This window comes from Acinonyx jubatus, chromosome B3 (assembly GCF_027475565.1).
Source record: "Acinonyx jubatus isolate Ajub_Pintada_27869175 chromosome B3, VMU_Ajub_asm_v1.0, whole genome shotgun sequence".
Taxonomy (NCBI): domain Eukaryota; kingdom Metazoa; phylum Chordata; class Mammalia; order Carnivora; family Felidae; genus Acinonyx; species Acinonyx jubatus.
In genome coordinates this window covers 100,322,851-100,349,439 of record NC_069386.1, presented here as the reverse complement: position 1 = coordinate 100,349,439, position 26,589 = coordinate 100,322,851, and the positions used below count along the sequence as shown (strand labels likewise).

The 26,589-nt window shown below is 36.2% G+C and overlaps 2 protein-coding genes across 6 annotated transcripts in view; one reads left to right on the top strand and one right to left on the bottom strand.

The window, feature by feature from the left end:
- Positions 1 to 995: 995 nt before the first annotated feature.
- Positions 996 to 19,445, bottom strand: SOCS4 (suppressor of cytokine signaling 4). Of its 2 annotated transcripts, XM_015082546.3 has the most exons (3): positions 19,164 to 19,445; positions 16,102 to 16,134; positions 996 to 6,185 (listed from the first exon to the last, which is right to left on the bottom strand). In XM_015082546.3, exon 3 carries the CDS (start codon positions 6,091 to 6,093, stop codon positions 4,768 to 4,770), a length of 1,326 nt encoding a protein of 441 aa, XP_014938032.1. In that variant the 5' UTR covers positions 6,094 to 6,185; positions 16,102 to 16,134; positions 19,164 to 19,445; the 3' UTR covers positions 996 to 4,767. The 2 variants fall into 2 exon arrangements, with proteins under 2 accessions (XP_014938032.1, XP_014938031.1); XM_015082545.3 differs by lacking the exon at positions 16,102 to 16,134.
- Positions 19,446 to 19,488: 43 nt separating this feature from the next.
- Positions 19,489 to 26,589, top strand: part of WDHD1 (WD repeat and HMG-box DNA binding protein 1) — a 65,509-nt gene continuing 58,408 nt past the window's right edge. For 3 of the 4 annotated variants that reach the window (XR_008299413.1, XR_008299412.1, XM_015082542.3), the window contains exons 1-2: positions 19,489 to 19,624; positions 19,840 to 19,932. Coding sequence is in view for 1 of the 4 variants with exons in the window: in XM_015082542.3 (XP_014938028.1) it covers positions 19,856 to 19,932 (77 nt within the window). In the remaining 3 variants the exon portion in view is untranslated. Of the gene's footprint in view, positions 19,625 to 19,839; positions 19,933 to 26,589 lie in introns of those variants that run through there. The other variant, XM_053224471.1, reaches the window with a different exon arrangement.

Here is a 26,589-nt window from a genome sequence, read left to right as displayed (position 1 = left end):
TCCAGGATTAGAAATAAAAATGTAAACAGTCTACTTCTTTTTGGGTACGGGGAAGATCACACAAGCCTGATTGACAAGAGTACTAACAGCTTTGCGAAGTTACTACTTAAACTCTGTATATTCAAGTATATATCAAGTTCATACTTGGTTTACACAGAATTTATTCAATCCTAGCAAAGTCAACAAAATTTAAGTAAACCTCCTCTCAAGTTTTACTTTAAGTCTGAAAGCTTAGATTTGATTACAACCACAACAAAAGTGATTATCTTTACTTCCTGCAGATGTAATCAACTTTTAAAATAACTTAGGCAAACATCAATTTTACATAAACCTTATTAAGGGTAGGAGGAAATTGGAACTGTTCATCCAATTCCTGAGTCTAAACCATAAATCCATATTGTACTGTTATCTCTATTGTCAAACCAAGCCAAGAAAGCCTATTACAGACTAGAAGTCAATGTGAATTTGCAGGGTCCACTAAGGGATACTTTGAAAATCTATCATCACATTACTTTCAAGAAATTACAGAAATTATTTTCAAGTATGCTCCAAGAGTCACCTCTTAAATGAAGAACTAACCTTCAGCAAGTCAAGTGACAAGTATTATTTACCTACATTTTGTATGCTAGATGAAGGTAAAAATTTAGGATTGAGTAATCTATTTGAAAATAAAAAGTAAACAAAAAATAGATTCTGGTTTTATTTGAAATAGGATTCATGTGCCCCAAGTCCCTTCCCATTGGGTTATATCCATTAGTCTGTATTTCTACCTAGAAGCCAATCCATTTGAAAAGTTACCTCCATTATGTGTCCAACATTATTAACGTATTAGTACAGACTCTTGTAGCACTGCTCACTTCTAGTATGCCATTAAAAAAAGGGGAAAAAAAAAACCTTTGTGCTTTGCATTCATTTTTTAGAAATAATAAACGTAAAACTGATTATGGTTAAAACCAAAATTGTAAAGAATTTTTTCCAAATTAGAAACAATAATCTGCATGACTTAAAATCTTTTATTCATTTGGGTATTAAATTACTTAACACACAGGTTTACATTTAAACATTGTTCTCCCTGTGTTGTCTTAAGAAATAATTATGTCTATTTTCCTGTGAAGTCTGTCTACTAAAATCAATGTATAACCTATTGATTACACAGATTTTAGCTATAATCATATCTAAAAGTGACAAAAAAGATTATAAATGAAAGCTAAGAGTATATTTATAAGAGTTAGGTTTTAAGGTTTTTGTTTCATAGGAAGAAACCTATTATGTGGGTCTATAAAATGATCCAAACTTCAGAGAGACAGGAAGCTGATAACTTGATTTGTCTTCTTAATGGCTTTGGCTCATGAATAAATGATAATGGTTTGTGTTTTTCTTATCAAAAGAAATGGAATTTGTATGAGTCCTATTTGCCACATTTGCTCTACTTTTTAAAGGATTTCTAATTGCTAAGACATTCTTTATATTATTTATAATAAGTCAAAACTTTAACTGAAAGCCATTCTTTGACCATTAGCTGAATTTCAGGAAAGAAAACAGTTCGGTTCACCAAATCAATAAATCTAGCCACAGGCTGACTAAAAGCTTCCTTTAATCTTCTTCCTATTAGGTCTTCCTCTAAATTAAGCCATTCCCTGTATGAATTATTTAAGTGAATGGCATGGCTATAGAAAAATCACATATGATTCTTTATACAAAAATGCTCAAGGAACCTAAAAACATATCCATTCAGCATATTTCAGGTATTATAGTATGAATCAAGATGCTGTGTAGCTTAAAAAAAAGAAGATGCACGGTGGTGGCAGTGGTGGCGGTGACGGTGGTGTCCTGAAAAGCTTGAGAAATAGAAAAGTCAAGTTTATTTCCTGATTAGTGCAGGATGATTCCCAAAGGGCAGTTAAGTGTCTGGTCCAGACCAGCTATTAGCGATTAAGTAGTTCCCTTTCACTGTCAAGGCTCTTCCCTGAGGTGATGCCTAAATTCTTAATTTTAATATTTTATCTTGTTTCTTTTAGCTCCATCCTTTCTCACCAATAACTCTACACATTTCCACCATGCTGAATGCTTTCTCAACTCTGGAATTTACACTTTTCAAATGCCAACAAACTTAGTTACAAAATTTATATTTAGATATATTTGTATTTTTCCTCGTGTTCCTCTCAAAACTTAATCATTTTAGTTATATGTTCCAATAATTACATATTTCACATTTTTAAATTTAGTTTGTGAATACTGGATGCTCTTCCAAATGTGTCCTCACAAAGTCACTGAGAAAGAAATTAACCTTTCTAAATTTCAATTCTTTAATGCTTTAAAAATTAATTTATTATTACTCTTCTTTTTCCTTCATGGTAAACAATTCCCTTCTCCAGTCTTTATATTTCTACTTTCCAGATTTCTTTTCACTGTAGCAAACACCAAAGGAAAAATACAAACCATTTCAGAGTAAATAAGTCTCTTCCCTGCTCTCATTAGATCTACTTCAAGGCTATATATATGGCAGTATTTTGAAAATGTTAACAGCTATTAATACCTTGAAGTTGGAAAAATAAGAAAGCCAGAGAAAATATATCACAAGCAACCAGTTTGAATATATGAAAAGCTACTTAGATCTTGATTTTCATATAAACATTAATTTTTACCATTATAAAAGACAACGTAATTATATTTCATTTTTCTTTATAAAATTACTCTTTAACAGAATACTTGTTAGCTAGTCATCCCTTAGGTTTTTCTGTACTGATAAAAAGTTATTTTTAAAAGAAAAATATTTAAAACAATAATTGTTTCACAGAAACAGAAAGTCTCATTATCAAATTCTGATAAAAAACTATAATCACGGGTAGATTCTTACTATACTATTAATGTTCTTTCACCAAAAATGGATATTTAGGAAGTGTTCTGTTGGTAAACAAGACAAGCTTCTCAGTGATCTACAAAAGCGTCACAATAAAAGATGAGGTAGTATGAGACTTCTCTACTTTTGTAAAAGGGAAATATCATCTTTAGAAGAGATATTTATCCTAGTATCGGTGTTAATGATATCCTGAGCCTCATTACTCCACAGACAGGTGCCATACTTAGTAGTTACCCCTCACTGTAACCAAGACAATTTTGAGATCACTGAGAAAAAAAAAATGATAGAAGATAATGGTAACAGAGATTTTCCTGGTTCAATTTTGTGGTAATGGCTAAAAATTTATTTTAAAGCTATTACTGAAAAATGCCATCTTTATGTTAACAGAACTGCAGGAAAGCAAAATGCCACTTCAATGTAAAAGCAATGATACCTATGAAACACCTGTTCTGAGTTGGAAAGTTGAGTCAAATTTCTTTCAATCCAGGTAGAAGTAGCTTACTACTGGACCTAAATTAGCATTGAGAAATCAATTACTATGATATTAAAAATGCCACTTTGTACAAAGGGCTAGACAGCTCACCAGAAGAAACTACTATCTAGGAAATTATGCACTGACTATTAAAAAAAAGAGGAGTTAGATAGGCTATCACTCCATTTACCTTTATTATACTGGGATAATGATGTTTCTAAATATACTTCCCTATCGAGACAGTAAATTTAAAATATTAGTCCCAGTGCCCAGTACTGTTCAGTATGGCATAAGCCATGTAGCTCTCAAAATGTTTTCCCTTTGTTGAAGCCACAGTAAAGACATGTTAATTCTGAAAACAGGAGTAAGTATTTGAAACCTGAAAATCAAAACCAATATCAAGCTTCTTAAAAACTGAGCTCCACGTTTACTTCTTAAATCTTTAGTCAAGCTCAATTTAAAATAATGAAGACTACTTAGGTCCTCCTTGGTTATCAATGGCAATTTGTAGCTGTTTATAATATTGTGGCATTTCCCCAAAGTAACAGGCTCAGAGTTTCTATAAAAAGGCTAATTAGAAGCAACAGTTCATAAGTAAATACAGAAAAACCCCATAGTTGCTTAAATATGTTAGTAACTACTAGTTACTGATAGTGTTATCATTACTTTTTAAGCTTCCAGTGAGAAAGGAATATTCATGTTCTGAAAAGAGCAACTCATCTAAGTTGAGTGAAAGACCTATTCAAAAATAACAAATGACCACGCCCCAGTGTAGAAAATAAATTCACCTCCAAAAAGTCATGTTCTCATTTGATTCTTCCCAATCGATCAAATTTAGTAGTAGTTAATATTTAAAGTGAAACACTTCAAGTTTAATTTTAAACCATTTTGTTACCTTCAGCATTCCTATTATTAAATTACAAAACTCAATTACATTGGTATAGATTGTGAATTATAACACTCAGCTTTACTGAAGAATTTTAAAACAACTCTGAAAGGGGGACAGGGAAACTATATTTTATGTATAGGAATGCCAATGGCATAGGTTAACAAGGAATTTACATTAGGAAAGAACATATGATTATTTTTAAAGAAAAATACAAAATACCGATTACTTAACTGTATTTGCATTGCCTACCAAATTCCAAATATCCCTGGATCATAAGCAAATTACAATTAAGAAAAAAAATCTTACAATCTATTTGGTAAAAACAAAAACCAAACACATGGTCAAAAATATTCATTAACCCCTACTGTGTAATTTTAAACAATTATTGTTATCATAAGAAAAATAAACTGATCTGGAAGTAAAATTTAGGGCAGAGATTTATTTTGGATTTCAACCGCCCTTGTAGAAAAATTCAAAGTGGTATAAGAAAAATAAAATATTAAATGAAAATATGTATATAATCATTCTCATATACCTACACTTTTCCTAGCACTGTTGTTCTGGTGCATCAATCCTGAGTACTCTAACTTTTGATTTATAGTGATATTCCTTCAGATATAATTTCATAGAAGAAGGAATTGGAAGGGCATCAATGCCATCGTAAGTTGTACAGTTACAAATAACTGTTCTGCATATATGTTGCAAGGAAAAAGGGAAAGTCCGAATTAAAGGAGTGGATAAAAGTGGTTCAAAGAACATACAGGCACTTGGGTCCTTATAATGTTCTAGGAGCCCAGTAATGTCAGGAGAATGGAAGACACAAGGATCATGTGCATCAAAGCTAAAATTGTGATTCCACTGTTCAATTCTAGCGTGAAGAGAACGACTATAGCGTCTAAAACTAACAGAGAATAAATAGTCTTCCTGTGCTGAGTCTCGAAGTAAAAAGGTACCCTCTGGTTTTCCCTCTAGTAGAGCTTCAGCTGCATATTTATCCATAACTCCCCAGTAACATGGATTGTTATTGATCTGAAGGAGGTCTGGTACAAGACAGTGGACGTAATCAATCTGGGTATGGTACTTAGGAGGTGTTTCCAGCTGCAGGATTTCTTCATCCATTTCCCATTTGGGTTTGTTTCTTTTTCTGGAACTTGTGCAAAGTGTAATAATTTCATCATCTGAATCCATATCACTATCTTCTATACTGTTATTTGAAACCAGGTTCATCACAGAGCCAGTCACAGGACCACCTCTACATGAAGCATTGTTGGTGGTTATGACACAGGGCTGAACATCAGTATGTGAGAAGCAGTTCACCTCTTCTTCCACATTTCTTCTTTGTTTTAGCTGACCATCCCTCAATTCACTCTGAGCCAAGTCTGTGCTTACCCACTCACTGGATTTGGGATTTATAGGAGCAGTGTGTCGTTTAATAAAATGCCACCTAAAGGCTAAATCTGATCGAGGTGGAAAAGGACACTTATCTAGCATGAGTTCACTGATATGAATTTTCCTTTTAGATGGAAGCCCCGAAGAGTGCCGACCACTACAATTCTTTATTGGGAAACACTGCCCCACGGCATCTTGCAGTTTCTGTTTAAGAGATCGGCCTAAAAATCTATGCCCACAGGAATGATCTAAATCCAACTCGATGGATGAACAGCTGTGCTTCCTTTCTTGGCTCCTTAAAGGAACTTCAGTTTTCTCTATAGCATTCACTGTTTCAGCATCTGAACAACTTTCACTCTTTTTTGACCAAGATAATTTCTTTCCACTCCACACATACCCGTCCTTTCTGTCAGCACTTCTACTTCGACTAGTTTTGGGCCTTACATCTACATTTTTGCTATTATTTTCACTACTTTCTGCCATTTTGATAAATTATCCACAAATTCCAGTGTTATAAATACTGCTTTTTTAGTTTTTCCAGGAGGGAGTTTCTTCTGGGCACTCTCTGGATGTATCTAAAGAAAAAAAAATCATTAGTCATTTGTCATTCATTTTGTATACAGTTTATATATTAACCCCCGACAGAAGATGAAAAACCAAAATTAGTACAGGTACAAGATAAGAGTACTGGATATATTGGAAGGCAGTTCCAAGATATTTTGTTCTCATTTAAATAATCTGCTTTACTATATACTAATAATTTCATAGGGCCAGGGAGTCAAGAACCTGAGTTCTTTTCCCACACCTAATTCTCAATATAGATTAGAAAAACTGAAGCTTTCTCTCTTAGCCAAACTGTATGCTCAAAATGTGAATAATTTCTAGTCTTGAGATACAGCTTATGCCAATATTTCCTCCCCTTATTTTTATTTCACAGCAAACCAGTCAGTGAATTGTTTGTAAGAGACAGTGAGAAATCTATGACTTGGTGTTTGAGAACCACTACCCTATAGTTCCTTTACTTCCCTCTCCTTGTTTTATTTCCTATTGATTGAAAATATGAACTTTTAAGTTATAAAATCTCTTAAAAATTTATTAATCACCACTGAACAGTATGAATGCCATGCAAGCATTTGCCACGCAATTCTGTCAACTCATTTCAGTAATTGCTCAATTTCACTATTAGTCTAGGCAATTCTTAGAAAATATGGAATAGAATAAAAATTTGTTATTTTACATACACACACACACACCCTTGTATTTTTCTTGGTAATTCTGAGAAACAGGTATAAACTTCTATGGGGCAATGACTTTCCCATGAAATTGGCTAGATATAGTAGAATTTACAATGTGAAACACTGAATTTTATTAAGACAAATAGTAATGATTGGTCATAGATGGGATTAAATTAACTCTTCTTAGGTGGAATAAGATTTAAACCCAGAATTGGGGGTAAGGATTCTATAATCTCAAATATTTTACAGATCAAAGTTGAATTTGGAGACTGAGAAAATCAGTCTCACTCAGCACACTAATTATGATTAAGTTTCTGATTATGTCAGAGGAACATTACAATCCTGACAGTCAAGTAAATGTTTATAGCCATTTGAATGTATTTTCAAAGCAATATGATTTGAAACAAACATCTGTAGTAAATACTTAAGCAAGTACCTAAAACTGTGAACTAATGAGTCAGACTTGCCAAATAAAGTACTCCATTGCTAAACACTGAATGGCACCTGGTGATTATACTGATTATTTTTATTTAGTGGGCTCACTAGTATATAGTCATTTAAAATCTATAGGGAAAATATTTTTAATTATAATTTTGGAAGATACATCATCACTTAGTATGCCAAAATTACATTCAACAGTATGCTCTGGCTGTTTATTGACTAAATTCCATTGAGCAAAAATAAACAAGGAGAAGAAACAAAGTAGGCTGAAGAATATGAAGAGTCATGGATTAGAAGAGACACTTGTTACTAAGAGACTGCACACATTTTTCAAGATAAAAAAGTAATAAGGGAGTCCCAAGCAGATATTTTTCATTAATACAACATAGTTTCTACTTTTTTTCTTTTTATGTTTATTTTTATTTTTGAGAGAGAGAGACAGAGTGCAAGTGGGGGAAGGGCAGAGAGAGAGAGAGAGAGAGAGGGAGGGAGACACAGAATCTGAGGCAGGCTCTAGGCTCTGAGCTATCAGCACAGAGCCCAACACGGGGCTCAAACTCACGAACTGTGAGATCATGACCTAAGCTGAAGTCAGATGTTTAATCGACTGAGCCACATAGGTACCCCAGTTTCTACTTTTTTTACTCAGTTGTGAAAAATATGTAAGATTTGAAATGCCTGGTGATTTACTAAAAAAATCAATATAGCAGTTTATTAAACTCTGTGACCAACTCAACTACACTGGATATGAGCTCCTTCATCTTGCCTCCCTGTTACCCCTACATTGTACTGTTCCTATTATCAGAGATAAACTCTCTCTCTGTTCTTGACGACATTCCCACCTTTACCAGGGCCTGTTTCAGTTTCTCTCAAGTTCTGTCTTCAATAACCAAGTCTCCTATAAAATCCTATAGTGATTCTAATGCTTCTTTAGCTACTATACCTGCTGCTTTCTATTACTAAATATCTTAGTGAGTAGTATAACTTCATTTCCTCTCAAAATGAAAGTAGCTTTTTGTTTTTTTCTGATTATAAAATAAATAATTGTCCGGCTTGAAATGGCCAAGTGGGGGCACCTGGGTGACTTAATTGGTTGACCATCCACCTCTTGGTTGCAAATCAGGTCATCATCCTAGGGTCATGGGATTGAACCTTGCATCAGGCTCTGCACTGAGTGTGGAGCCTGCTTAAGATCCTCTCCCTCCCTCCCTCCCTCCCTCTCTCCCCCCACCCCGCTCCTCTCCCCCACTCATGTTATCTCTTATTCTCTCAAGAGAATAAGAATTCTCTCAATAAGAGAATATAAATAAATAAAATGGCCAAGTGAAAATCTTTTCACTTCATCCTTTTCTCAGAAGTTAGCCCAAAACAAGGAAAAATCAGAAATTAAAATACAAAGCTTTTATCTTCAATGAGACTAGCAGATATCTATCACCTGAATCACAAAATATGAGGACAGAATATGAATGGAGGACCAATATCTGACTCAGCAACAGAAGAGGTACCAACAGAGAGGTAGGTAACAGTAGGCACAGAAGTGACATGAATGAGAAGCAAGCCAACAGAGTGGGCGAAGTCCAGGACCCAGAGGCACCAGGTACTATAGAAAATGTGGGTGGAGAACAGGGTGGAAAATGGAGAGGTACATACTTCCAGCAGATGTATAGCTCTGGTTCTTACTCCTACACTTAGAGGAGATGGGATATTTATCATTTGGAGAAACTGAACCAGAGAGGCTCAGGGCTTTGGATACCAGACACAGGGGTAGAAAGGAGGTTGGGATTAAAATCAGAATGAAAGTTCCTGCCTCCTTCTTCAATCTGGCTTCCAGAACTCCAGCATCCAGACTCATATCTCCTAATAGGGAATTAAAAGAGACTTTGCCAAAGAATGGAATGGACAAGGAGAAAAGACCTCTAGATGCTGACACCTGGGACTCCTCCAATAAAAAGCTGGAAGGCCACCCAAGCATACAGAGAAGCTTGCTAGTCCATAAGCCCCACCTACTCACAGCTGTCAGGCAGCATTGTTGTGCTTCATTCACTCTGGAATATGAATGAATAGTCATAGGTCATCAGACTTTTGAGGAAAGTCTCTAACAGAAACTAAAAAAACATCAAGAACTGAAAGAAAACAATACCTATAAAAAGAGCAGAAAACAAAACGGATTTCTTCCAAGTTAAGAGAAGATATTACATCTATGAATGAGCAAGAGAAGTATGGGACAATCAGACAAAGCTTTGGGAATTAAAAATATGATTACAGAAATAAAATATTCAATAGGAAAATTGGAGGATAAATTGAGGAAATACTAGGAAGTAGGAAAAAATGATTAGAAGAGATAAGAAAACTAGAGGAACAATACATACATTTCATACCAAATAACAAAATAAAGGAGGAGAAACTATACAAGAAACCACATTAGGAAATTTCCTAGAACCAAAGTACATGAGCCTCCATAATGAAAGAGCTTTCAGTACCCAGCACAATGGGGCAAAATACACAATGGGCTACATTATTCTAAAATTTTACAACCCTAGAGATGAAGACATAATATAGTTAAGAGAGTAGATCTCACGTTAAGCATTCTTACCGTAGTTAAATAAACAAATAAGTCTAAGCCAAAAAAAAAAAAAAAATTAAAAAAATAAAAAACAGTCTTCTTGTGGGAAAAAAGTCACAAAGGAATGTAAATAAAACGGCATCTGTTTCTCAATAGTAATATTAGGAGCTAGAGGCTAGTTTTGGAATCTAGAAGCTAGTTTCCAACTTTGAAGAGACAACCAGTCAAATTATCAATCAAGTATCAGGATAAGAGGGGCACCTGGGTGGCTCAGATGGGTGATTGCTCAACTTTGGCTCAGGTCATGATCTCACAGTTGATGAGTTCGAGTCCCACATCAGGCTCATTGCTGTTGGCATGGAGCCTGCTTTGGATCCTCTGACCCCCTCTTTCTACTCCCCACTCCCGGCTTTCGCACTCTCTCTCAAAAACAAATAAGCATAAAAAAAAAAACCACAAATTTCCAGACATGCAAAACATCAACAATTTTACCTCATACTGGAAGATACAGTCTTCTAAAATTACAGTCGTACAACACATCAAAAGATATAACACAGGAAATAAGACATTTAACATAGCAGAAAGGAAATCTGAATTCTTAGGGTGATGAAGAAGGAAAGTCTCTAGACAACAGGGTATCCAGAGCAACTAGTCGATAAAATTACACAAGGCCATAGGCTCCAAGGTGGAGGATCTTGAGGAAAAAAAAAAACAAAATAGAACTGACTTTCCCCTGCTTGTGCTCTCTCTCAAAATAAATAGACATTAAAAAGAAGAAGAAGAAGAAGAAGAAGAAGAAGAAGAAGAAGAAGAAGAAAGGGGTGCCTGGGTGGCTTAGTTAGTTGAGGATCTGACTTCAGCTCAGGTCATGATCTCGTGGTTCATGGGTTTGAGCCCCGCATCAGGTTCTGCGCCGACAGCTCAGAGCCTGGAGCCTGCTTTGGATTCCGTGTCTCCCTTTCTCTCTGCCCGTCCCCTGCTTGTGCTCTGTCTCTCTCCCTCTCTCTCAAAAATAAACATTAAAAAATTAAAAAAAAGAAAACAGAATTGTAAAACACCTGACTCAGCCATGAATGATATTTACATATTCACCAAAACTCTGATATAATTGAGAAAACAAAATGAAAAGAAGGAAACTAAAAGAGTTAAATCCTCATCTATCATGAGAGAAACTCAACTGATGTCTGTTAACTGATGAACCAAGAAAGAGAAGTATAAGTATATGATTTACAAATATAAAGGTAAATATCAGAAAAACAGAGATTGAAAGTAGATGCCTCTGGGATGGGTTCAATTGCAGCATTTCTTAGCTTATCTAAACTTCCAGTTTAATTTAAATTTTAACCTAGACACATATATTCTTTTGATAGAAATAATAATTCATACTCACTGGGACAAATTCAAACTAAGCTTCAAGTTATCAGGAAAAACCCAAAATTATCCATAATCCTACCACCCAGCAGTAACCATTTTAACATTTTCAATATCTCTATGCATGTATATGACAAGGATGCAGTTCCACAGCACAATGACAATGGGCATTAGTAATATGGTTTGAGTCCAGTTTATTTTATACTAGCCATATCACCTGAAACCTCAGTTTTTTCCATCTGAAAAATGGAGATATTAATGCCATCTATTTCATTGAGCTGTTGGGGATTAAATAGAATAATGTATGTTAAGTACTCAGCCAGATCCTAAATGTATTAAGCACTCAATAAATTTTTTTTAAAGAAAGATATTAGATATATTGTTTTATTAAGGCACGTAAGCCAGTTTAATAGAAATAGTTTATAATGACAAAAATCACAAGAATACTTCTGTCTCTAGCCGAATTCTAACTACAAAGTTTATGAGCAAATATAATTTTCAGGAGGATAACAAAATGTTTCAAAGTGAAAAGGGATCAATATGCCAGATATAGCTGAAACTCAACAGACCACGAAGCTAGAGAATAATTTGACATTTTCCCCCAGAGAACTAGTTTCCAGCCTTAATAAAGTTTACCTGCCAACATAACAGGTTTACTTTGGCAAGGCTTACCAACTTGTATATGCTAGGTACCTATCAGTTAAGTATCTCTAGATTTTAGATTAACTGTTCTTATGTGTGTAAATGCTGTAGGTGTCCACAGAATAAAATGAAATATCATTGCCCTAGATGAATTTTCCATACATTTATCTGTACTTCGAGTTTGTGCACAGAAAATCTTGACTTATTTTCAAAAGTATCTCAGAACTATAGCCTTATATAAATTTCACATAGCTATTCTTTTGCTAGAAAATTGAGTTCATCTTCAGAAGTTCATCCCACTTTTGTAAATTATTGCAAAAATTTGATTTGGTAAAACGTACCATATCAATATATGTATATGGGCTAGAATGTCATTTAATGTTGTAATCTTCAAGGTAGTAAGAAAATTTAACTTCTATTTATATTTGTATAAATAATAGAAAAATTAAAATTTATTAATATTGAATACATGGTTGGCAATGTTCCCATCACTTGTTGTCAGATGGTTACGTGCTGGATGGTGTGCTGTTCCTGGGAGAAGAATAGGAGTTCCAAAAAGTTGAGGACCTGATGCCAGCCCTCTCCAATTCTTTGTTCACCTTTATGGATTGCACCTGCTTCCATGTTACTGGAAAAGATTTATGGATTATATTACCTTAAATAAGTAAATCTTCACAATACTTTGTAAATAGACACAATGATGGAAATTTTATAACATACTAGGTTTGCTAGCTACCTCAGAGCAAAGTACTTAAGTTGTTGAAATTGAAGATGAGTTATGCATTTTTCTTTCACAAAATGACAGGTGTTCTAAAATTGATGATCTTTATTTACTGGGATAAGTTGCTCTCAGCAGCTATTTAGCAGATATATGAAGAAAGAAAGGCAAAACAAAATATCTAAGTGGTCATTTCATGGTATAGGTAACATCTTAATTACTATGAAAGTAACTGCTTAAAGAAAACATGCTATGGAGAAATCTTTTTATAAAAAAGATATTCAAATTTCCCTATTACATGATTTTTTTTACAAAAATGATAAAAATGCATCATGTATATAAACTCTCACATCTTTACACTTAAGATGCATGGAAAAATAATTTTCTAATCTCTTCCACAAGTTTCATTAAACCTTAAAATTCTTAAAAGTAAAAAAATTAAATCACACTGTTACCAATAAAAATAACATTAATTTTTAGTGAGAACAAAATTATTTTTATTGTTATATTTTTCAAGACTAAAGATGAATTTTGGAGAAGTGCTTTGGTGTCTTGCCTATACAGGTAAAATCTGAATGTAAAAAAAAAACTGTAGGGTTCTAAATCTGAACAAATCCTTTCAAATAGCCTATCATTAATTCTTGGAATTTTATGGACTTTGCATAAACGAAGCAGAAGAGACACAAATTCCTAAGAAAGTAGCTTTACTACCATTTTAATGTAGTATAGAAATCAAAGATGATATTTTAAAACGTGCTGACAAATCAAAGATCTTTGTTGGTAACTGCAGAGGTGTTTTTTGTTTTGTTTTGTTTTGTTTTAAGAGGGTGAAAAAAAATCACTTGGGAGAAAGTTGCTTTGGCTTTTGATTCAATAATTAATTTTTTATGAAGGCAGCTAAATTACATTGCTCTGGGGAGTACACAGTGACATCTTTCAAAAAAATTATTTTTTTAAAAATTTTTTTTTTAATGCTTATTTATTTCTGAGACAGAGAGAGACAGAGCATGAGTGAGGGAGGGGCAGAGAGAGAGGGAGACACAGAATCAGAAGCAGGCTCCAGGCTCTGAGCTGCCAGCACAGAGACCAACGCGGGGCTTGAACTCACAAACCATGAGATCATGACCTGAGTCGAAGTCAGTCTCTCAACCAACTGAGCCACCTAGGCGCCCCCAAAAAATTATTTCTTAATAAGCAAGAGGCAAATATCTAAAAAGCAAATTTATATAAAAGTCATTTTCAAGAAAGCAAGTTCCCAGATTCAGTAACCATTCGATCCCAAATACTACCACCAGTTGCAAGGATGGTGAAATGAAAATGAAATCCAACATGAACATTCTACAAGCAAAAGCTTTAAATAACATTTAGTTAGTTACTGAATAAGGCCAGATAGGTGATTTTAATTCAAGATTTCTACAGAAAACTGTTAAAAAGCCAGTAATTAAAAGGTTAAACTTCATCAATCTGGAAAACTCATTGTATTCTCTATAATGTTGGATACCAGAGCATTATTGTATATATTAATTATTCATTGAACAAGTACTTTATCTATAATGCTGATACATATCTAAGACCAGAATTCATGTGAATACTAAATTAAAATAAATTTGATCCTAATAGAATTATTTATTACACTACATTAAGAATTTAAAAATAAATTATTACTCTGGTAGTAATTCAGACCTGGGAATTTCCTTACCAAATTCATGATTCCAAAGTTTACTTGCCATTATGTGGCCCAAAACTCCCTGAAAGCATTCTGATCATAGTCTGTGATATTTGAATTAGATTCTGTGGGTCATAGTCCTTAACATTTGATCATAGTCTGATACTTAAGGAGGATTCTGTGGCACATTTAGGGCCCACAAATGGAATACACTGGATAGTAGATGACAGATGAATTCCTTGAAATGTTAAGAAAAAAATGTGAAAAATAAATTTGTTCATATGAAAAAATCTCTGAACTAAAATACATTTTTTTCTCATTACAAAAGCAATACAGGTTCATTTTTCAGTAAATATTTTTAGTGTCTCTTTTATTCATGCTACCAAGGAAGGGTTCACGAGACTTAATCTGATTAAAAAACAAAACAAAACAAGCAAAAGGAATTATTGATTAGTACCACTACATTCTCCTCTTCTCCCCACTCTCCATTTACTTTCCCAATTATAGTTTGCTTATGTCACTGTCCCCCAATCTACCTTTGTGGACACTAGTTCTAAAAGATGTTAATACACTTTCTAGAGAAATAGGGGTTTCTTTGACAAACAAGTTTAGTAATGGCTTCCCCTCTGAAAGATCATGTTGCATATTTTGTAAAGGTTCTGAGAGGTCCTTCAGTTAAGAAGCCTGGTTAAGCCCTAGTTTCCTATACTTGGCTTACAGAAATCCTTCTAGAGCACATTTTAGGGGAAACATTAACTTGGTCTAATATTTAAATGATTGTACATTCCCTGAGCCAAAAAGAAATGTCTGGGAACCTGTCACTGAAGAAGGTGAGTAAAGAGAGCAGAAAACTAAGCTGGCAGTACCTAGAATTTTAAAAGTGGAAGGACCTTAAAAGAATCTCAGAAACCAGAACCTTTAAGATAGAGGATTGCAACTCTTTAGGGAATAAACTAGATTGAACGGATGTATTTTTTCTTTCCAATTTGTAATTTTTAAATATAAAAACAATATATGCTCAGTATAAAATATATGGAACATTCAGACAAGTTTAAAAAGGAGGAAAAAACTATAATTCAATTACCTAGAGACAATCAGTTTAGACATTTTGGCTTATTTCCTTGCAATCTTTTTCCTATGAAAGAAATTTAGTCTAAAGAGAAAATTTTAATGTTTTAAAGATCTATAAAAAATTAATAATCTGCACTTTTTCACTACACTATATTTAAAAATGAAGCATGGTGGGGTGCCTGGGTGGCTCAGCTGATTAGGAGTCCAACTGGTGAGTTTGGCTCCAGTCATGATTTCATCGTTTTTGAGTTTCAGCCCCACATCGGGCTTTGCATTGACAAATGTGGAGCCTGCTTGGGATTCTCTCTCTTTCCCTCTCTCTCTCTGCCCATCCTCTGCTGGTGCACACGCTTGCAGTCACTCTCTCTCTCTCTCTCTCTCTCTCGTTCTCTCAAAATGAATAAACTTAAAAAAAAAGTGAAGCATGGTGCAGATGAAATAGCATAAGGGTCTAAATCATCAAACATGGGCTAAAATTCAGAATTTGTCACTTACTAGTTATGTCACCTGATTTTTAAAATCTAATTTAGCTTCAGTTTTCACATTGTAAAATCTGGATAACGCAAGCTGTCTCCTGTTTTCACTGCCAGGATTAAGGCATATGAAAATAGCATAGCATTGAGCTTAATGAAAATACATATTTGCTACTTTCTATTATTATTCAGGACTTTTCATGTAGAAGTTAATTTCTAAAAACGAGAGGTTGGAAAGTTGTAAAATTTTTAAAAAGTAACAAGAGGAAACAGGCCATCTATAAGGCTAGAAAATCTACACAAAAATATACCTCGAAAATCTGAGATGGAGGAGGCTTCAGCATCTGAAATATCATAAAACACTTTATGTTATTCCTGATATTAAACAGTGTCTTTTTAGAAAGTTATAAAACTTTACAAATTCTTTATAAAAATATTATGGGTATAAATAACCAAACTTTTAATTATTAAAGAAACTGTAGTTTCTTGCAAGCTAACTTAGTAAATACATAGATTTCAACAGAAATAGTAGGTAGGTTTTTTTTTAACTAATTATAAATTATTCTTTCCACTGTTTTACAATAATTACATATGCTTACATTTTAGCCTGGGTGACGTTTTACCTATGCTAGTTGTTAACAAACTACTATAAGATGATTCTTTTAAGATGATTCATTTAAATAAAATGCTTTAGTGTCCTGATATGTTTTATTAAATTCTAAGTTTTATGGCAACAGTTATGATTTGGAGAGGCAGTATAGTAGACTACCTTGAACCAGAAGGAAAAAGATCTGTGCTCTAAAAAAAAAAAGACATGTGCTCTACTTCTAGTTCCGACATTTGGTAGGAGTATGACTTTGGACAAACCACAATCTTTCCAAATCTTGGTTTCTTCATCAATAAAAGAGTGATTATATTTGTCTTGCTGTGTAAGGATCCACTATCCATGTTAACAACATAATCAAATAGTATGGCTGTCTTTAGCCACAGGAACTGGATAGCTGGAAATAGAACTTTTACTATATTGCCTTTTACACCTTAGGAAGTTTATACATATGCCAAGTAATATTTACTCCAAAAATTAAATAGCTGGTAAGTTTCAGGACACCTTCAGAGATACACAAATCAGATTTCTAACCTGTCTTCGTTGTTATTTTTTTCAATACTCTGTTCCCTTCAGTTATTTTAACCTTCTCTTCCAGCCTTCTTTCACATAATTAGTGATTTTTACATCGAGTACATATTTTATTGAAAAGGCATTTTTTAAACTCCTTCCATAAGGTAATACTGATATACTTCTCAGATAAACTGAGTCTCTCCGAGTATATGATATAGATAACACTCATCACCATCAGCAGAATGATAATATATATTCGTGTTCTCTCACCCTATTGCCCTTGAGAACAGTATTTGTGAACGTAAGGGTTCTAAAGGTGGTCGCAACAGAGCAAAGCTAATCTTCATTGCATTGAAACTGCGACCTTGGGATCATTTTCAGTGAGTTCATTCAGCTACCCACTCCTGTGAGACACACACTATGAATGATAAATAAATCCATTTGGAAAATTTTGACAGCCAGATCAGTGACAGCTACAATGGATTTTTTAAAAAAGCTATGTTATCCTAAATAACCAAACAATTTTGCAAACATTTAAGTTACATGCATTTCATTACTACACTAATACATGTTTGAATGTCAGTTTCCATTAACAAGACCATGAACTCATTGACATTAAAATTTGCAGGCTTTTGAACGAGAAATGGGACTTGTGAAAATATTATACTCGCAAAAGTAAGAATACATCTTTTAATGTTTGAAAACTATTTTAAAAATTTTGCTTAATGATTTAAACAAAAATAAATTCCAATTTGAATAAAAACATTAAGTACCCACCCATGCACCCTGTTAATAACACCAGACATTAGTAACAATTAGTTTTATACATCCATGAGTATCTCCTATATACTATAACAATCAATGGAAGTAATGTCTCCATTTTAGAGATGAGGAATATGACATTCAGAAAAAGTAAAGCATATTCAAGGTCATACAATGAGTAACTGACAGAGTGAAAATTAAAACCTACAGTTGTTTAACTCTAAGGCCCAAGTTCTTGTCAAACGTGAAATTTGTAAAGGAAATTTTTCTTTAACCTATGAATCACAGGGCCTGATTGCTAAGACAGAGTGAAGGGAGAGAAGTACAGACACCATTCAGAGTTTAAAGTTACATGGTGTTATAGATATCATAGTTAGGTCATTTTATACCTATAACTGTTGGTCCAATTTGTAGATTCTTCTTAGGCTGAGGTCTGAATATTACTACCTTGAAATCTCATCATGATATACTCAGTATAGAGACAAATATTATCAGAGTTCATCTTTAATCCCATAGTTTATCAAGTTATATTCACTTGGATAAAAAAATTACAAATCAGTCTATGTTAAAACTAACAAATGATATCCAAATAAAATTAAGTCACTCAGAAAGAATCATCTCAGGTATCTTTTGCTGTTGTGGGAAATCAACAATAGGTTGGCTATTTTCCCATAAATCCCAAGTTCATTTTCGGCTCATCATTCTTCCTCTTCATTCATATACCAAACTTAAGTATCTAGGAAGCCTACTGGGAGCGCTAGTACTCAAAACAACTCTTCACACAATGCCAAGACCTTAAGAACAATAGCAAGTTTGTGTAACTGTGCAACTTTTCACAATGGGACTAGATTAAAAAACAATGGGGAAATCTCTATAACAAAAAAAGTCTCATTTATGTCATAAACTAGTGTCCGATGGAGACTACAAGGTGGGTACCACAAAAATATGCAATTGTGAAGGTATTCAACAGAGACTGGTCCACCAACATGGGGACACAATCTAAACCATAAACTTAATGGCCAAGACCTTCGCGCAGACTGCAAGGAGCGAAGTATATTCAACAATATATTTTAGTTCTGGCTCTTCTTTTAGATCTAAGTACTCACTCCAGTGAACTTCAGGTCGGGTCTAAACGGGGAAACCCAAGTTACTTTCTTCTTCTGGGATATATATATATGTAAAGAGTGCCCCCCAAATAAGCATTAATGTACGGGCCATACCTCCAGAGACTGAGAACTAAGATTAAAGTCTTCCCTTCTTTATCTCCATAGAAACGACAAGGTGAGGGCGCGAAGGATGCCAAAATGAAAGGTTTGGCAAGAGTCTTGCTCTCCCGGGGAGAAGATGCTCAAATACCTCATTCTTTAGCAGGGCCCCACGGAGGGGCTGGACAAGTTCAGGAACTCGGATATGGTTGCATGTTAGGAGAGGCTGGAAAGCGGTAGCAGACCCCAATCGACAAGGCCAGGCAGCAACCACCCTTCCCCCACTCACCTCTCAGAGCGCAGCTTAACTGGGGCTGTCCGAGTAACTGCCGCCATCACCATCGCCATCACTCTGGGTACTCGCTAAGGTGAAGGGAGGCCCAGTCACTCCTGCACCTCCTGTAGGTCCTATAAGGCGGATGCCTTTCTGCAAGCTGACACCCCTCGGCGCTGGGTTCTGGTCTCAGAGGATGCGGTCACCGCCTCCACCTGCTCCCAAGGCGCTGCCATCACTTCCGTGTTCGGCACCCTCCCTTTCTTCCTCACTCCCCCAGCAACCGGCTTTTTCCTTTGCAGGCGGCGCGTAGCTGACGCCACCACCCGGCGACTTCGGTCTCGCTCTGCGCCGGGCGTGGGCGGTCGGCGGGCCGGCGCAGGCGCAGTGGTAGCGAGCACGCCAGAGCGCGGGAAGCGGCCCGGCGCGGGCGTTTGTTCCACGCTTTTCCTCACCGGCGTAGCTCGGTTCTCTCGGTGAGTACCCCCTTGCGCTGCCAGTGTCCTTACAGCGCACCGAAGGGAAACGTGTCCCCTTCCCGGCTAATTGTCTGGCAGACCCTCTGCTCTGTCTTGTTTGTGCCACTCGGGTGGGGGAGAGGGGGCCACCGGGAGACTAACTTCCCTGCTTCTTCAGCCACCGGCTTTTCCTCCCCTTTAAACTAATACTAGTTTTGATAAAACATTTTTAGGTGGGTAGAAGGAAAGATGCCTGCCACCCAGAAGCCGATGAGATTTGGACATACCGAGGGACACACAGATGTCTGTTTTGATGATTTGGGGAGGTAAGGTACTTTGAGAAACGAAAAAGAACGTTTGAGGTGTAAATATTACAAAATTTATTCTGCGTCAGATAAGCAGCCTAAAATGACGCAACCATACAGAAAAAAGACTGAAGTCTAAAATGGCACATGTATTTTCCTTAGGTTTATTGTTCAATTCGGGCCGTCCTTGTAGTTTTAGTATGTCTAAAAAGTTAACGAGTGTAAAATCTTACTTCCAGAGGAGTTGGAAAGATGTGAGCTTTCTCCCATATTTATCTTTTGTTCACTTGTCCTCTGCATCCCACGTGATTATTTTGTCAGATGGCTAGCTGCCTCTTTCTCAAATTCAGTGGCCCTTTCTGTCGTTTTGGTGTTGTGTCTTTCCTTGGCTTTTGTGATACTATTTCCTTTTTTACTGTTTCTAACTTTTGACTTTTTTCCCCCCAGCTTACTTCCTTTGCTTAATTGATTGTGATCTTTTCCCAGGGTTATTCTGGTCTATTTTTTATCTTTCTAAATCTCATTATTCTGCAGTACTATCCAGTTTCGTGGCTTCCACTGTTACTCCTATATTGATTGAGTTATTGAAAAAATATTTGCGTGTCAACTCTGGTGGAGGCTAGAGATACAGTAGTACAAACAAGTCTCTTCATTGACCTTAGAGTCTTTTTAGATTGACCGACATTCTGCACAGATTAATCACCACAGTGAATGTACGTTTAGAATTATACTTAGCAATATTAAATGATAGGTATAATGATAAGCATATATGAAGGAATGTTGATACAGTTTGGAAGGTGGGGAAGGTTTCTCAGAAGAAGTGTTTCTTGAGATGAGATCTGAAGATTGAGTAGGTGTTAGGGAGTATAAAGAGATGGGGGGTGGCAGTGGGGTGGTGGTGTTGGCATTCCAGGCAGAGGGAACCCTGAAAAATTCCAGTGGGGTAGGGACCATGGTATGCTCAAAGGACAGAAAGAAAGCTAGTGATGCCAAAATGTAGAGTGTGATGCAGAGGTTGATGAGAGATGAAATCTGTGATGGTAAGCAATGGGCATCCTATCCAAGACCTTCTGGACTTTATTGAGGAATCTCGTTTTCATTTTAAAAGCCATAGGAAGGTATTAAAAACTTGAAGCAGAGAGATGTGATCAGACTTTTTTTTTTTAGTGTTTGATTATTTTTGAGAGAGAGACAGAATGCGAGCAGGGGAGGGGCAGAGAGAGGGAGACACAGAACCCTAGGAAGGCTCCAGGCTCTGAGCTGTCAGCATAGAGCCCCACGCGGGGTTTGAACTCATGAACTGTGAGATCCTGACCTGAGCTGAAGTCGGACACTTAACCGACTGAGCCACCCAGGCATCCCCAGACTCTTGTTTTTGAGAAGTTATGTGGAAGATGAAGTGGAAAAGTAGAAGTGGATGCAGAAAGACTGAGGAGGTACCTGCATTAGTCTTGTGGAGTGTGATGGAAGCTTGGACTAGAGAAGACATGACATGGAAAAAGGAGGATGCATTCAGGAAATATTTAAAAGGTAGAATCAACAGGATAGATCAGACATTAATGATGAAGGAGATGGAGATGTCTGGGATCACATCTATGTCTCTGGGTGTTACATTTGGGGAGATGACAGTGCCATTCACAGATAATCTGAAATGTTTGGAGAGGAGCTTATTTCAGAGGTAGAAGAAGAGTGGAGATTATGAGTTTACATTTGAACATTTGGAATATTTCTTTGAGATATTCAACTAGAGGTGTTGACAGATAAATGGGTCTAAAGCTAAGAAATGTGAGCTAGAAATAGAAATCTGTATCTTTTGCTGATGTCTCCTGGAGTTAAGGATTGAGGTCTTGACTGGAAATCTAGATGTGGAAGTTAATAAATAGATGTTTAATGCTATGAACTTGGGTGAAATCACCTAGAGAGGGAGTAAATGTAGTTGCGAAAAAAAGTTTAAGGGCTAAGCCCTCGGACACTACAAAATATTTAGAGATCCAATTAAAGAAGGAAGACCCAGCTAAGGAGACTTCAGACGGGCTGGCTAGAAAAGTAGAAAACAAGAGACAAGAATGATGTCTAGAAGCCAAATGAAGTAAGCATTTTAAGGAGGAGGAAATAATAAACGATGTCAAATGCTGCTGGTGGGTCAAGTTGAGGACTGAGAATTTACCATTAGATTTAGTAATATGGGTGATCTAGCTTTTGTTATGGAGTGGTGAGAATGAAAACCTTGTTGCAGTGTATTTATAAAACTGGAAAGGGAGGAATTAGAGTTAGCGAGGATGGCACTCAAAGAGTAAGGGTAGTTGGATAGGGATGTGAGGTCAGGAAAGGTTTTTGTTTTAATGTTTATTATTTTTGAGAGAGAAAGAGAGAGCAAGCAGGGGAGGGGCAGAGAGAGAGGGAGACACAGAATTGGAAGGAGGATCCAGGCTCTGAGCTGTCAGCACAGAGCCTGGCGTGGGGCTCAAATCCACAGACAGCGAGATTATGACCTGAGCTGAAGTCGGCTGCTTAACTGACTGAGCCACCCAGGCACCCTGGGAAGGTTTTTGTTTTAAAGTGAGAGATGCAGTATATGTATGAATGGCGATGATCCATATCCCAGGGAGGGATAAGTTGATGTTATGGTAGGAAGAGGGAGAATTGCAGGAGTGATGGCCTTGAGTAGGTAAGAGGGGTTACAATATAGTGCACAAGGGAGAGAAAGTGGCCAAAGGTAGGAACGTGGTCAAATTCACAAGTGGAGGGAAGGAGCACCTAGGAGGCATAGTGAGAATATGAGGCTAATTTCTACAGACTGCTTCAGTTTTCTGAGTAAAATAGGAAGCAAAGTTTTTAGCTGAGAGTGGGGAGGCTGCGGGGGTTTGAAGAAAGAGGAGTAGATATGAGATAGATGATTAGAAAAGAAGGACCTAGGGGCACCTGGGTGGCTCAGTCGGTTAAGCGTCTGACTTCGGCTCAGGTCATGATCTCACGGTTGGTGAGTTCAAGCCCCGCATCGGCCTCCGTACTGACAGCTCAGAGCCTGGAGCCTGTTTCAGATTCTGTGTCTCCCTCTCTCTCTCTGACCCTCCCCCATTCATGCTCTATCTCTCTCTGTCTCAAAAATAAATAAACGTTAAAAAAAATTTAAAAAAAAGAAAAGAAGGACCTAGGGAAATATAGTTGGAATAGTGGGCAACACTAATGGTCTACTTTAGGTTAGCGATCATGAATTTAAAGTGAGATCAGACAACCTAGTTATGTGTTTTTTGCTAGCCACGTTTAGCTGCAAATGTTACTTACCAATGGGCATAGAGTTGGATTTAACCACGGTTGGGGTTTTGTCAGTATGACAAAAGGGAGGGGGTTTGAGGATGATGCAAAGAAGTGATTTTAAGAACAGGTTGTGGAATCTAAGCCAGATTAGGAGGGATGTGAGAATTTGTGAGGGAGTGAGAGATAGTGAGAAGTTAGTTTCAATAGATTGTAGATCCTAATAGAAGTAAAAAATGGTTGAAGTTAGGATATTAAGGGTACAGGTAAAAAGATAAGTGATTAGGATGATTGAAATTGAAATTATGAAGAATTTGCAATATTGGTAAAGACAAAATCTACTCTATGACAATGGGAGTCTGAGATGAAGTGAAGGACAAGACTTAGTATAAGAAGGCTTCGTGTATATGGATATTACAAACACTAAGAATTATGATAGGAATGGTGTTGTTCAGAGCACCTGGGTGGCTCAGTGGGTTAAGCATCCGGCTCTCAGGTCATGATCTCACAGTTAGGAGATAGAGCCCCGAGTCAGGCTCTGAGCTGCTAGTGTGGAGCTTGCTTGGGATTTTCTCTATCTCTCTCTCTCTCTACCCCTCCCCTGCTCATTCTCCCTCTCTCTCTCTCTCTCTCTCTCTCTCTCTCAAAATTCACAAATAAACATTTTTTTTTAAAAGGCATAGTGTTGTTAGGGAATGACAATGAACCTTGTGCTAAAAATCCTTAGGGAATATGGGAGATTTCTCTTTAGGAATTTGTAGGTGGTCTCAAAGCAGTTTTTTGCCCCCCCCCCTTTTTTTAAAGAGAGTGGGGTGTAGCAATAGAATGGAAGTGGTAATGAAATGGAACGAAGGCCCACTGACAGTCCCCAAAGGAATGTAGAAGAGAAATCAACCACCTTTAAAAATTTCTTTTAACATTTATTTATTATTGAGAGAGAGAGAGAGCATGATAGGGGCAGACACAGAATGTGAAGCAAGCTCCAGGCTCTGAGCTGTCAGCACAGAGCCTGACGTGGGGCTTGAACTCACAAACTGCAAGATCATGACCTGAGCTGAAGTTGGACACTTAACCGACTGAGCCTCCCAGGCACCCCAGAAATCAACCACCTTTTAAGAGGATTGAAGAGGAATCTGTGTTCTCAGAAGAAGTGTTCAGGAAAAAAGCTGAGGGTAGTCTGGTGCCTAACCATGAATTTCATGAGGCACAATGGAAGGGTTTGGGAGAGGTGGTCAGATTAGGAAAAGAACATTGCTCAGTGAGGGTGGAGAATCTAGATGGTGAGAAATGCCTTGGTAATCGTTGGCTTCTTGTAGTTATGTCACAAAGAGGATAAAGACATGATATAATTAGTCCTTATACTCAGAAACTTACAGTGGTTTTCTTATCATCTAAACCGGGACACCTTTGGGAATGCAGAGAAGGATTTCAAAAGAATTAAAATTATAATTTTTAAAATTATTTATTGATTAGCAAATTATTCTGTTTTGATAGAGCTATAACATTTCTGTTCAAAAAGTGTTTTGGGCACCTAGGTGGCTCAGTTGGTTAAGCATCTGATTCCCTGATTTCGGCTCAGGTCATGATCTCCCAGTTGTGAGATTAAGCTCCCAGTTAGGCTCTGTGCTGAGCATGGAGCCTGTCTGAGGTTCTCTCTCTCTCTCCCTCTCTCTGTCTCTCTCTCCCTCTCTCCCCCTCTCTCTCCCTCTCTCCCCCTCTCTCTCCCTCTCTCCCCCTCTCTCTCCCTCTCCCACTGCCTCTCTCCCTCTCCCACTGCCCCTCTCCCTTGCTTTCATGCTCACTCACGTGCTCTCTCTCTCTCTAAAATAAACAAAACAACAACACAAAAACCTGTTTTCAAATATTTTTCCTAAAGACGTATTTATGATATTAAAATTAAAAAATTTACATTGATTTTCTAAATATTAAACATATAAACATTTACATAAGTAGAATATTCTTGGTACATACTCATCTACTTTAGTCAGTTCTTTTAGCCTGTCTCTAACATGGCATTTTTCTGAAAAATATATTTTTTTAATATAGTCTTATTTTTATTTTTATTTTTCTTATAAAATTGGCTGCAGTCATCCTCAGAGTTGCATTTATGCTGAGACCTTGAAGTGAGATGAGTTAACTCTTTTTTTAAGACCATAATATTTTTTCTTCTTTTTTTTTTTTTATGCTTATTTATTTGTTTTTGAGAGAGAGCCCCAGCACAGGGGCAGAAAGAGAGAATCCCAAGCAGGCTCCATCCCATGAACTGTGAGATCATGACCTGAGCTGAAATCAAGAGCCAGACGCTTAACCGACTCAGCCACCCAAGTGCCCTAGGGTCATAATATTTTTCAGTATAAGAAAATAACTTTCTTTAGGTTCTCACATACCTGGTAAGCTCAGAAAATTCTACTAACTGGAAGAGTCTTCAATTTTTAAAAATCTATTTTAATTGAAATGGGTAAATCTTTTACTTTCAGTATTTTTATGGGTTCTGTCTTTTTACCTTCATTCAGAGTACCCTTTTTCAATAGTAAGTTCTTCAATATTTTTTACTTTTTATTTTTTTATATTTTATATATGTATTTTTTTTTCTTTAATTCATCAAGTAAGTTTTCTGGTTTCTTTGAATGTTTCACAAATTTTAAGCCTACTCAGTTTCATTTTATTTTGGCACAGAATATAAATTTATATAGTTAAAAAGAGGGGTTCCCTCAGAAGATTCTTCTTACAAGTCAAGATATTCCAGAGTACAATGAGAGAATTTCAAAATGATATCATTCACTCTTTCAGCTTTTAATGTACAAGTTGTTCAATTCTTAATTTGCTTTTGTAGGGATAAATTTTAGTGTCTTCCTGTCCATAAGTTTGTTTTCATTAACTGCCTTTCACCAAAAGCTTCAAAGGCTTGAGTCGAATGCTTAAAGATCGTTAACTGATTTTGAACAAAATGCAACTAAGACTTAGGGAACGTGTTTCCAATAGTGGTGGTGGTGGCGGTGGTGGTGGTGATGATGATAATAACACCATCATTATAGGACACTTAGGTTTTATAAAGTCACTCTTCAAAGACTCATATATTTTAAAAATCTAATTGATGGGCAGGAGAGAAACCATCTCATGCAATGCTGAAGTATTTTTGTGTATCTAATATCAGTTTGTTTTGAAAATTTTGTTCAGTCATTGTGGGTATAAACTAAATTATCTCAAAATTCAACTACTGTGGCTTCTGTTTTGATTCATACATTTTTATAGTTCATTTGGTTATGAATTATAGTTTCAACTCCAAGTACATTTGTGTTTCATGGATTTCTTAATTTAGTAAGTGCATTGTTTTTACCACAGTGCTGTGCTCTACCAAAATGGGTATTACTGTGAAAATTAAGAATTTTATCTTTAGCATTAAACTTTGCAAATGATGTTAGA